The sequence below is a fragment of the Sebastes fasciatus genome, unplaced genomic scaffold (assembly GCF_043250625.1).
Source record: "Sebastes fasciatus isolate fSebFas1 unplaced genomic scaffold, fSebFas1.pri Scaffold_46, whole genome shotgun sequence".
Lineage (NCBI taxonomy): Eukaryota > Metazoa > Chordata > Actinopteri > Perciformes > Sebastidae > Sebastes > Sebastes fasciatus.
Genome location: NW_027428234.1, coordinates 25001 through 38039, shown reverse-complemented (window position 1 = coordinate 38039; position 13039 = coordinate 25001). Strand labels below are relative to the sequence as shown.

General features: G+C 44.8%; 1 protein-coding gene across 1 annotated transcript in view; it reads left to right on the top strand.

The window, feature by feature from the left end:
* The window catches only part of LOC141763801 (transcription termination factor 1-like), a 20839-nt gene that overhangs the window by 2468 nt on the left and 5332 nt on the right, over positions 1-13039 (top strand). Inside the window, exons 2-7 of the mRNA XM_074628535.1 lie at positions 6018-6781; positions 9084-9208; positions 9298-9483; positions 9572-9650; positions 12682-12806; positions 12907-13039. The exon at positions 12907-13039 is cut by the window's right edge and continues 63 nt beyond it. Of these exons, the coding sequence (XP_074484636.1) occupies positions 6195-6781; positions 9084-9208; positions 9298-9483; positions 9572-9650; positions 12682-12806; positions 12907-13039 (1235 nt within the window). The 5' untranslated portion in view covers positions 6018-6194. The remainder of the gene's footprint in view (positions 1-6017; positions 6782-9083; positions 9209-9297; positions 9484-9571; positions 9651-12681; positions 12807-12906) is intronic.

Here is a 13039-nt window from a genome sequence, read left to right as displayed (position 1 = left end):
TATGGAGTATGGAGTATGGAGTATGCAGTATGCAGTATGGAGTATGGAGTATGAGTATGCAGTATGGAGTATGCAGTATGCAGTATGGAGTATGGAGTATGGAGTATGCAGTATGGAGTATGCAGTATGGAGTATGGAGTATGCAGAGCAGTATGCAGTATGCAGTATGCAGTATGGAGTATGCAGTATGGAGTATGCAGTATGGAGTATGCAGTATGGAGTATGGAGTATGGAGTATGCAGTATGGAGTATGCAGTATGCAGTATGCAGTATGCAGTATGCAGTATGAGTATGCAGTATGGAGTATGCAGTATGGAGTATGTAGTATGGAGTATGCAGTATGGAGTATGGGAGTATGGAGTATGGAGTATGCAGTATGCAGTATGGAGTATGCAGTATGGAGTATGGAGTATGGAGTATGGATCAGTATGCAGTATGGAGTATGCAGTATGCAGTATGGAGTATGGATGGAGTATGGAGTATGGAGTATGGAGTATGCAGTATGGAGTATAGTATGGAGTATGCAGTATGGAGTATGCAGTATGCAGTATGCAGTATGGAGTATGCAGTATGCATATGCAGTATGGAGTATGCAGTATGGAGTATGTAGTATGGAGTATGCAGTATGCAGTATGGAGTATGGAGTATGGAGTATGGAGTATGGAGTATGCAGTATGGAGTATGCAGTATGGAGTATGGAGTATGGAGTATGCAGTATGCAGTATGGAGTATGGAGTATGCAGTATGCAGTATGGAGTATGCAGTATGCAGTATGGAGTATGGAGTATGGAGTATGCAGTATGGAGTATGGAGTATGGAGTATGGAGTATGCAGTATGGAGTATGCAGTATGCAGTATGGCAGTATGGAGTATGGAGTATGCAGTATGGAGTATGGAGTATGCAGTATGGAGTATGGAGTATGTAGTATGGAGTATGCAGTATGGAGTATGCAGTATGGAGTATGGAGTATGGAGTATGCAGTATGGAGTATGGAGTATGGAGTATGCAGTATGGAGTATGCAGTATGGAGTATGCAGTATGGAGTATGTAGTATGTAGTATGTAGTATGCAGTATGGAGTATGGAGTATGGAGTATGCAGTATGCAGTATGGAGTATGGAGTATGCAGTATGGAGTATGCAGTATGGAGTATGGAGTATGGAGTATGCAGTATGGAGTATGGAGTATGGAGTATGCAGTATGGAGTATGCAGTATGCAGTATGGAGTATGGAGTATGCAGTATGGAGTATGCAGTATGGAGTATGGAGTATGCAGTATGGAGTATGCAGTATGCAGTATGCAGTATGCAGTATGCAGTATGGAGTATGCAGTATGGAGTATGCAGTATGGAGTATGGAGTATGGAGTATGCAGTATGGAGTATGGAGTATGCAGTATGCAGTATGGAGTATGCAGTATGGAGTATGCAGTATGCAGTATGCAGTATGCAGTATGCAGTATGGAGTATGCAGTATGCAGTATGGAGTATGCAGTATGGAGTATGCAGTATGCAGTATGGAGTATGCAGTATGGAGTATGCAGTATGCAGTATGGAGTATGGAGTATGCAGTATGCAGTATGGAGTATGCAGTATGCAGTATGCAGTATGCAGTATGCAGTATGCAGTATGGAGTATGCAGTATGGAGTATGCAGTATGGAGTATGGAGTATGCAGTATGCAGTATGGAGTATGCAGTATGCAGTATGGAGTATGCAGTATGCAGTATGCAGTATGGAGTATGCAGTATGGAGTATGCAGTATGCAGTATGGAGTATGGAGTATGCAGTATGCAGTATGGAGTATGCAGTATGGAGTATGCAGTATGCAGTATGGAGTATGCAGTATGCAGTATGGAGTATGCAGTATGCAGTATGGAGTATGCAGTATGCAGTATGCAGTATGGAGTATGGAGTATGCAGTATGGAGTATGCAGTATGGAGTATGCAGTATGGAGTATGCAGTATGCAGTATGGAGTATGCAGTATGGAGTATGGAGTGCAGTATGCAGTATGCAGTATGCAGTATGGAGTATGCAGTATGCAGTATGGAGTATGCAGTATGGAGTATGGAGTATGCAGTATGGAGTATGCAGTATGCAGTATGGAGTATGCAGTATGGAGTATGCAGTATGCAGTATGGAGTATGCAGTATGCAGTATGCAGTATGCAGTATGCAGTATGCAGTATGGAGTATGCAGTATGCAGTATGGAGTATGCAGTATGCAGTATGGAGTATGCAGTATGCAGTATGCAGTATGCAGTATGGAGTATGCAGTATGGAGTATGCAGTATGCAGTATGCAGTATGCAGTATTAGTATGCGAACAAAAGCAAAATCTCCAGTATGCCAGAAATACCCGGATGACGTACTGATTTGGAAAAATTCTCCAGTCTGCATCGGACCAGTCTATCTCGCCTACTGTATCCCACAATGCAAAGCGGCGGAACAGCACAGGCTACGGGTATAAAAACAGCAGCCAGAAGCTGCTCTTCTTTTACGTTTTCTGTAGCCATTTCAACACTAAATTCACTTCTGAACGTTTTTGAGGCGAGAAATCGACTGTGTAGATTATTAATATCGGCAGTTTTACGAAGTTAGATGGCGAATCGAACATTTGTTCCACCGTTGTCGGAGTTTAGAAGCTCCACAGAATACCGTGACAGCCAGCGAGCGCCTGCCCGGGTCGCTGCCAGCAAGCCGGGTAGTCACGCTCAGAGACCGCTATGAGCTGCTGGAGCTCTCTAGAGACCGGTCTGTAGACGAGAGGCTTTGATTTCCTTGTTGACGGATAGTTTGTTTAAATATCACAACACAGATGTCCATTATAAATTAACAGGAACCTGTGTTTATTTGCCTTTTTGGAGTTAAAAAGCTCCACAATCACCTGCGGGCGTAGCTCGCTGGAGAGCCGGCCAGTGACGCTCACAGAGCGGCTGCAGAGCAGCAGAGTGGCGAGGGAAGATGAGAGGAGAGGAAGAGGAGAGGAGAGAGAAGAGGAGAGAGAAGAGGAGAGGAGAGAGAAGATGAGAGAGAAGAGGAGAAGATGAGAGGAGAGGAAGAGGAGAGAGGAGAGGAGAGGAGAGAGAAGATGAGAGGAGAGAGAAGAGAAGAGAGAAGAGGAGAGGAGAGAGAAGATGAGAAGAGAAGAGAGAAGAGGAGAGGAGAGAGAAGATGAGAGGAGAGGAGAGAGGAGAGGGAAGATGAGAGGAGAGGAAGAGGAGAGAGAAGAGGAGAGGAGAGAGAAGAGGAGAGGAGGGAGAAGAGGAGAGGAGAGGAGAGGAGGGAGAAGAGGAGAGAGAAGAGGAGAGAGGAGAGGAGAGGGAAAGAGGAGAGGAAGAGGAGAGGAGAGAGGAGAGGAGAGGGAAAGAGGAGGAGAGAGGAGAGGAGAGGAGGGAGAAGAGGAGAGGAAGAGGAGAGAGGAGAGGAGAGAGAAGAGGAGAGGAGAGAAGAGGAGAGAGGAGAGGAGAGGGAAAGAGGAGGAGAGAGGAGAGGAGAGAAGAGGAGAGAGAAGAGGAAGAGGAGAGAGGAGAGGAGAGGAAGAGGAGAGAGAATAGGAGAGGAGAGAGAAGAGGAGAGAGGAGAGGAGAGAGAAAGAGGAGAGGAGAGGAGAGAGGAGAGGAGAGAGGAGAGGAGAGAGAAGAGAAGAGAGAAGAGGAGAGAGGAGAGGAGAGGAAGAGAAGAGGAGAGGAGAGAGAAGAGGAGAGAGAGAGAGGAGAGAGGAGAGAGAGAGAGAGAGAAGAGGAAGAGGAGAGAGAAGAGGAGAGAGAGAGGAGAGGAGAGGAGAGGAAGAGGAGAGAGAAGAGGAGAGGAGAGGAGAGAAGAGGAGAGAGAAGAGGAGAGAGAAGAGGAAGAGGAGAGAGAAGAGGAGAGGAGAGAGGAGAGGAGAGGAGAGGAGAGGAGAGGAGAGGAGAGGGAGGAGAGGAAGAGGAGAGAGAAGAGGAGAGAGAAGAGGAAGAGGAGAGAGAGAGGAGAGAGAAGAGGAGAGGAGAGAGGAGAGGAGAGGAGAGAGGAGAGGGAAGATGAGAGGAGAGGAAGAGGAGAGAGAAGAGGAGAGGAGAGAGAAGAGGAGAGGAGGGAGAAGAGGAGAGGAGAGGAGGGAGAAGAGGAGAGAGAAGAGGAGAGAGAAGAGGAGAGAGGAGAGGAGAGGAAAGAGGAGAGGAAGAGGAGAGAGGAGAGGAGAGAGGAGAGAGAAGAGAAGAGAGAAGAGGAGAGAGGAGAGGAGAGGAGAGAAGAGGAGAGAGGAGAGAGGAGAGGGAGAGGAGAGAGGAGAGGAGAGAAGAGGAGAGAGAAGAGGAAGAGGAGAGAGGAGAGGAGAGGAAGAGGAGAGAGAAGAGGAGAGGAGAGAGAAGAGGAGAGAGGAGAGGAGAGAGAAAGAGGAGAGGAGAGGAGAGAGGAGAGGAGAGAGGAGAGGAGAGAGAAGAGAAGAGAGAAGAGGAGAGAGGAGAGGAGAGGAAGAGAAGAGGAGAGGAGAGAGAAGAGGAGAGAGGAGAGGAGAGAGGAGAGAGAAGAGGAGAGAGGAGAGAGAAGAGGAGAGAGAAGAGGAAGAGGAGAGAGAAGAGGAGAGGAGAGAGGAGAGGAGAGGAGAGGAAGAGGAGAGAGAAGAGGAGAGGAGAGGAAGAGGAGAGAGGAAGAGGAGAGAGAGAGGAAGAGGAGAGAGAAGAGGAGAGGAGAGGAGAGGAGAGGAGAGGAGAGGAGAGGAGAGGAAGAGGAGAGAGAAGAGGAGAGAGAAGAGGAAGAGGAGAGAGAAGAGGAGAGAGAAGAGGAGAGGAGAGGAGAGGAGAGGAGAGAGGAGAGGAGAGAGAAGAGGAGAGAGAAGAGGAGAGGAGAGAGAAGATGAGAGGAGAGGAAGAGGAGAGAGAAGAGGAGAGAGAAGATGAGAGGAGAGAGGAGAGGAGAGGAGAGGAGAGGAGAGGAGAGAGAAGAGGAGAGGAGAGAGAAGAGGAGAGAGAAGAGGAGAGGGAAAGAGCAGCTTCTGACGGGGCAGAGAGGTTCCTGATGAGACAACATGTCTCTAATATCTGGAGGGAGATCAGTCCTTTTGCTGTAACTGAAAAAGCAGTTTGAGTAAAGTAAACGTTGTGGATGAATGTTTTATATTTCCCGTCTCTCCTCGTTGATGATCCTGTTTGTCGGACTTCTTTATGAGCTGTCAGAATAAATAGTTTAAACCTGCAGTATCTTATAAAGTAAACAAGCACAACATAAACAACAAAATCAAAGTTGTATTTTTTGATAATATTGTAATAGTGGTACAAGTTAGTTTTTTTGTCCTGTGCTTTAAGAGCTGGTTTGAAGGCTTAAGCCTCGTCTAGCATACTGCTAAATACATCACTTTAACTGTCACATACTGCATACTACTGAGGAACGCAGTATACAGTATGTACTGTATACTGCATACTGCGCTCCTCAGTAGTATGCAGTATACAGTACATACTGTATACTGCGTTCCTCAGTAGTATGCAGTATGCGGTTTCGAAAACAGCCACAGTCCATGATGCATGGACGATGAGGCAGCTGATCAGAGGAGGTTTGATATTATTGTTCTGTGAGGAACCGATGGGCTGACTATGAAACTATGAAGCTATAAAACTATGAAACTATGAAGCTATGAAACTATGAAGCTATGAAACTATGAAGCTATGAAACTGAAACTATGAAGCTATTAAACTATGAAGCTATGAAACTGAAACTATGAAGCTATTAAACTATGAAGCTATTAAACTATGAAGCTATGAAACTATTAAACTATGAAGCTATTAAATTATTAAACTATTAAATTATTAAACTATGAAGCTATTGAACTATTAAACTATGAAACTATTAAATTATTGAACTATTAAATTATTAAACTATGAAGCTATTGAACTATTAAATTATTAAACTATGAAGCTATTGAACTATTAAACTATGAAGCTATGAAACTATTAAATTATTAAACTATTAAACTATAAAACTATTACATTTTTAAACTATTTAACCTCCGTACTTCAATAAACCCTTTGTTTCTTGTTTTACAGCTCCAACACTGAAAACTGATCATCAGCAGCATACCTCCATCACCTCCTCCTTCATCTCCTCCTTCACCTCCTCCTTCACCTCCTCCATCACCTCCTCCTTCATCTCCTCCTTCATCTCCTCCATCACCTCCTCCATCACCTCCTCCTCCTTCACCTCCTCCATCACCTCCTCCTGCCATGAATCCTCCTGCAGATTCTCCGTCCCCTCAGAAGCGGAAGAGGAGGAGGTCAGAAATAGAGGAATGTCCTTCCCCTGTCGACATGGGCACACCTGAGAGAGCGAAGAAGAAGAAAAACAATAAAAGGAAGGAAGAGGAGGTCAGTCTTCCTCCTTCTGCTCCTGATGTAGATGCAAGCAGCCAGAAGGAGGAGAAGAAGAAGAAGAGAAAGGAGAGGCAGGAGGTGGTGGTGGAGGAGGAGACGCTGGTCGCCTTAGAAACCAGTGAGACAGAAAAGAAGAAGAAGAAGAAACACAAGAACGGGCTGAGAGAGGAGGGCATCGCCACGGTAACAACAGGCCATAACCACAGAGAAAAAGATGTCTTGGTTTCCATGGAAACCAACAATGACGGGATGAAGAACAAGAAGAAAGAACAAGATGGGAGTGTGCTGGAAGTGATGTCACAGGAAGGAGAGACTGTTGAAGAGAAGAAGAGAAAAGAGAAGAGGACGGGAGGGAGTGAGAAGGTGGGAGAGAAGAAGACGACAGGAGGAGGAAGAGGAGAAGAGAGTTTGACAAGAAGAGCAGATTTAGAAGAAGAGCAGTGAGTTCTTCTCTCTTTTATAAATATTCTATTTGAACTTGTCAGTCGTAACGTTGAAGATACAGTCGAACGTTGAAGATACAGTCGTAACGTTTAAGATACAGTCGAACGTTGAAGATACAGTCGTAACGTTGAAGATACAGTCGAACGTTGAAGATACAGTCGAACGTTGAAGATACAGTGGTAACGTTGAAGATACAGTGGTAACATTGAAGATACAGTGGTAACGTTGAAAGATAGTCGTAACGTTTAAGATACAGTCGTAACGTTGAAGATAGTTGTAACGTTTAAAGATACAGTCGTAACGTTGTAGGATACAGTCGTAACGTTGTAGGATACAGTCGTAACGTTGTAGGATACAGTCGTTACGTTGTAGGATACAGTCGTAACGTTGTAGGATACAGTCGTAACGTTGTAGGATACAGTCGTTACGTTGTAGGATACAGTCGTAACATTGTGGGATACAGTCGTAACGTTGTAGGATACAGTCGTAACGTTGTAGGCTACAGTCGTAACGTTGTAGGATACAGTCGTAACGTTGTAGGCTACAGTCGTAACGTTTAAGATACAGTCGAACGTTGAAGATACAGTCGTAACGTTGAAGATACAGTTGTAACGTTTAAAGATACAGTCGTAACGTTGTAGGATACAGTCGTAACGTTTAAAGATACAGTCGTTTCGTTGTAGGATACAGTCGTAACGTTGTAGGATACAGTCGTAACGTTTAAAGATACAGTCGTAACGTTGAAGATAGTCGTAACGTTGAAAGATACAGTCGTAACGTTGAAGATACAGTCGTTACGTTGTAAGATACAGTCGTAACGTTTAAAGATACAGTCGTAACGTTGTAAGATACAGTCGTAACGTTGAAAGATACAGTCGTAACGTTGTAAGATACAGTCGAACGTTGAAGATACAGTCGTAACGTTGAAAGATAGTCGTAACGTTGTAAGATACAGTCGAACGTTGAAGATAGAGTTGAATGTTGAAGGTACAGTCGTAACGTTGAAGATACAGTCGTAACGGTCAAGATATAGTCGTAACGTTGTACGATAGTTATAACTTTGAAGATACAGTCGTGACGTGAGATACAGTCGCAACGTTGAAGATACAGTCGTAACGTTGTAAGATAGTCGCAACGCTGAAAGATACAGTTGTAAAGTTGTAAGATACAGTAGTAGCGTTGTAAGATACATTCGTAACGTTGAAGATACAGTCGTAATGTTGAAGATACAGTCGCAACGCTGACAGATACAGTTGTAAAGTTGTAAGATAGTCGTAGCGTTGTAAGATACAGTAGTAGCGTTGTAAGATACATTTGTAACGTTGAAGATACAGTCGTAACGTTGTGAGATACAGTCGTAACGTTGTGAGATACAGTCGTAATGTTGTGAGATACAGTCGTAACGTTGAAGATACAGTCGTAATGTTGAAGATACAGTCGCAACGCTGACAGATACAGTTGTAGCGTTGTAAGATACAGTAGTAGCGTTGTAAGATACATTTGTAACGTTGAAGATACAGTCGTAATGTTGTGAGATACAGTCGTAATGTTGTGAGATACAGTCGTAACGTTGAAGATACAGTCGTAACGTTGAAGATACAGTCGTAATGTTGAAGATACAGTCGCAACGCTGACAGATACAGTTGTAAAGTTGTAAGATACAGTAGTAGCGTTGTAAGATACGTTCGTAACGTTGAAGATACAGTCGTAATGTTGAAGATACAGTCGCAACGCTGACAGATACAGTTGTAAAGTTGTAAGATACAGTCGTAGCGTTGTAAGATACAGTCGTAGCGTTGTAAGATACAGTAGTAGCGTTGTAAGATACATTTGTAACGTTGAAGATATAGTCGTAATGTTGTGAGATACAGTCGTAATGTTGTGAGATACAGTCGTAACGTTGAAGATACAGTCGTAACGTTGAAGATACAGTCGTAATGTTGAAGATACAGTCGCAACGCTAACAGATACAGTTGTAAAGTTGTAAGATACAGTAGTAGCGTTGTAAGATACAGTCGTAACGTTGAAGATACAGTCGTAATGTTGAAGATACAGTCGTAGCGTTGTAAGATACATTCGTAACGGTGAAGATACAGTTGTAACGGTGTAAGACACAGTCGTAACGTTCTAAGGTAAAAGTTGTGATGTTATAAAATATACATTTATTTAAAATAATGATACGAATTTCAAAAAAGAAGACAAAGCCTGTGTTAACATTTTCCAGCAGCCAATCAGAGTGCAGTATTTCTCTGGTCCAATCAGAGCGCAGTATAAACGGTGTATTTCCTGTGTTGTCAGGGTGGACTGGGCGTTGGTGGAGGAGCTGCAGGAGTTCATTCCAGATGTCAAGAAGAAATCAGTCCATCAGATCAGAACGCTGCTGAGATACGACCTGCATCGCTTCAAATCCTTCAAACAGCAAGGTACTAATACTGCAAACACTTCAAATCCTTCAAACAGCAAGGTACTAATACTTCAAATACTGCAAGTACAGCTGTTCCTCGTCCTGCAGGTGTGTCTCTGCGGCGGGGGCGGTGCTCTCAGCAGGAGAATCAGCGAATCAGAGAGAACATGGCAGACTTCCTGGTTCTGACGGGCGTCAGCTCGGCCAATCAGCTGCTGTTCCCTCAGAGGTACAGAGAGTCGGAGGGGGAGATCAAGAAGCTGAGAGCACGACATCACTTCCTGGAGAGGATCGGTACGTAAACAAACACCACCTTCATCATCATCATCATCATCATCGTCATCATCCTCATCATCGTCATGGTAACGTTCTGTCTCTCCAGCTGAGGGGGTTCCTCGTACGTGTCGGCAGGTTTACATGAGAGCCAAGAAGATGTTTGACGACAGGAACTACAACGGAAGGTCAGAGGTCCTGTTTCTGTTCTCAGACAAGAACCCTCTGTGTTCCACTTGGAGAACCCCCTGTATCTTTACGTTCTGGCTGCAGAACCCTCTGTTTTTATACGTGGGTTCTAAAGTCAGAACGTAAAGACAGGGAGAGATCATGTTCTAGTTGTAGAACACCTGTATCTTTACGTTCTGGCTGCAGAACCCTTTGTTTTCATACCTGGGTTCTACAGGCAGAACGTAAAGACACGGAGGGTTCATGTTCTAGTTGTAGAACCCCCTGTATCTTTATGTTTTACCTGCAGAACCCTCTGTTTTCATACGTGGGTTCTACAGGCAGAACATAAAGACACGGAGGGGTCATGTTGTAGCTGTAGAAACCCCTCCGTCTTTACGTTCTGGCTGTGGGTGTTCTCTGTATGTTCATGTTCTGGCTGTGGGTGTTCTTTGTATGTTGATGTTCTACCTGTGGGTGTTCTCTGTATGTTCATGTTCTGGCTGTGGGTGTTCTCTGTATGTTCATGTTCTACCTGTGGGTGTTCTCTGTATGTTGATGTTCTACCTGTGGGTGTTCTCTGTATGTTCATGTTCTGGCTGTGGGTGTTCTCTGTATGTTCATGTTCTACCTGTGGGTGTTCTCTGTATGTTGATGTTCTACCTGTGGGTGTTCTCTGTATGTTGATGTTCTACCTGTGGGTGTTCTCTGTATGTTGATGTTCTACCTGTGGGTGTTCTCTGTATGTTCATGTTCTGGCTGTGGGTGTTCTCTGTATGTTCATGTTCTACCTGTGGGTGTTCTCTGTATGTTGATGTTCTACCTGTGGGTGTTCTCTGTATGTTGATGTTCTACCTGTGGGTGTTCTCTGTATGTTGGTGTTCTGGCTGTGGGTGTTCTCTGTATGTTCATGTTCTACCTGTGGGTGTTCTCTGTATGTTGATGTTCTACCTGTGGGTGTTCTCTGTATGTTCATGTTCTGGCTGTGGGTGTTCTCTGTATGTTCATGTTCTACCTGTGGGTGTTCTCTGTATGTTGATGTTCTACCTGTGGGTGTTCTCTGTATGTTGATGTTCTGGCTGTGGGTGTTCTCTGTATGTTGATGTTTTACCTGTGGGTGTTCTCTGTATGTTCATGTTCTGGCTGTGGGTGTTCTCTGTATGTTCATGTTCTACCTGTGGGTGTTCTCTGTATGTTGATGTTCTACCTGTGGGTGTTCTCTGTATGTTGGTGTTCTACCTGTGGGTGTTCTCTGTATGTTCGTGTTCTACCTGTGGGTGTTCTCTGTATGTTGGTGTTTTACCTGTGGGTGTTCTCTGTATGTTGATGTTCTACCTGTGGGTGTTCTCTGTATGTTCATGTTCTGGCTGTGGGTGTTCTCTGTATGTTCATGTTCTGGCTGTGGGTGTTCTCTGTATGTTGATGTTCTACCTGTGGGTGTTCTCTGTATGTTGATGTTCTGGCTGTGGGTGTTCTCTGTATGTTGATGTTCTACCTGTGGGTGTTCTCTGTATGTTGATGTTCTACCTGTGGGTGTTCTCTGTATGTTGATGTTCTACCTGTGGGTGTTCTCTGTATGTTGATGTTCTACCTGTGGGTGTTCTCTGTATGTTGGTCTTCTGGCTGTGGGTGTTCTCTGTATGTTGATGTTCTACCTGTGGGTGTTCTCTGTATGTTGATGTTCTACCTGTGGGTGTTCTCTGTATATTGATGTTCTACCCGTGGGTGTTCTCTGTATGTTCATGTTCTACCTGTGGGTGTTCTCTGTATGTTCATGTTCTACCTGTGGGTGTTCTCTGTATGTTGGTCTTCTGGCTGTGGGTGTTCTCTGTATGTTGGTCTTCTGGCTGTGGGTGTTCTCTGTATGTTGGTCTTCTGGCTGTGGGTGTTCTCTGTATGTTGGTGTTCTGGCTGTGGGTGTTCTCTGTATGTTGGTGTTCTACCTGTGGGTGTTCTCTGTATATTGATGTTCTACCCGTGGGTGTTCTCTGTATGTTCATGTTCTACCTGTGGGTGTTCTCTGTATGTTGGTGTTCTACCTGTGGGTGTTCTCTGTATGTTGGTCTTCTGGCTGTGGGTGTTCTCTGTATGTTGATGTTCTACCTGTGGGTGTTCTCTGTATGTTGGTCTTCTGGCTGTGGGTGTTCTCTGTATGTTGATGTTCTACCTGTGGGTGTTCTCTGTATGTTGATGTTCTACCTGTGGGTGTTCTCTGTATGTTGATGTTCTGGCTGTGGGTGTTCTCTGTATGTTGATGTTCTGCCTGTGGGTGTTCTCTGTATGTTGGTGTTCTGGCTGTGGGTGTTCTCTGTATGTTGGTGTTCTGCCTGTGGGTGTTCTCTGTATGTTGGTGTTTTACCTGTGGGTGTTCTCTGTATGTTGATGTTCTGGCTGTGGGTGTTCTCTGTATGTTGGTGTTCTGCCTGTGGGTGTTCTCTGTATGTTGGTGTTCTGGCTGTGGGTGTTCTCTGTATGTTGGTGTTCTGGCTGTGGGTGTTCTCTGTATGTTGGTGTTCTGGCTGTGGGTGTTCTCTGTATGTTGATGTTCTGGCTGTGGGTGTTCTCTGTATGTTGGTGTTTTACCTGTGGGTGTTCTCTGTATGTTGATGTTCTGGCTGTGGGTGTTCTCTGTATGTTGATGTTCTACCTGTGGGTGTTCTCTGTATGTTGGTGTTTTACCTGTGGGTGTTCTCTGTATGTTGATGTTCTACCTGTGGGTGTTCTCTGTATGTTGATGTTCTACCTGTGGGTGTTCTCTGTATGTTGATGTTCTGGCTGTGGGTGTTCTCTGTATGTTGATGTTCTGGCTGTGGGTGTTCTCTGTATGTTGGTGTTTTACCTGTGGGTGTTCTCTGTATGTTCATGTTCTACCTGTGGGTGTTCTCTGTATGTTGATGTTCTGGCTGTGGGTGTTCTCTGTATGTTGATGTTCTGGCTGTGGGTGTTCTCTGTATGTTCGTGTTCTACCTGTGGGTGTTCTCTGTATGTTGGTGTTTTACCTGTGGGTGTTCTCTGTATGTTCATGTTCTACCTGTGGGTGTCCTGGTTCAGGTTCTCAGAGGAGGAGGTGCATTCTCTGAAGAAGTTACAGAACCTCCATGGTAACGACTGGAAGACGATCTCTGAGAAGATGGACCGCAGCGTGTTCTCCTTACAGAAACGCTTCTCCCACATTGGTAAACACCTGAGGTTCTCTCAGGTTCTGTTAGAACCCTTCAGACATACCGGGCTGAATGTCGTAGAACCTCACCTGTGTGTGAACTTGTGTCCGTCCAGCTGCAGCTCGCGGGTCCTGGAGTCCAGACGAGGAGTCCAGATTGAAGCAGGCTCTGAATGCTCACTTTGAGGTTCTGGTCCAACAGAGTTCTGCAGGTCCGGGTCTGAGCAGGGACCAGCTGTTTAACAACCT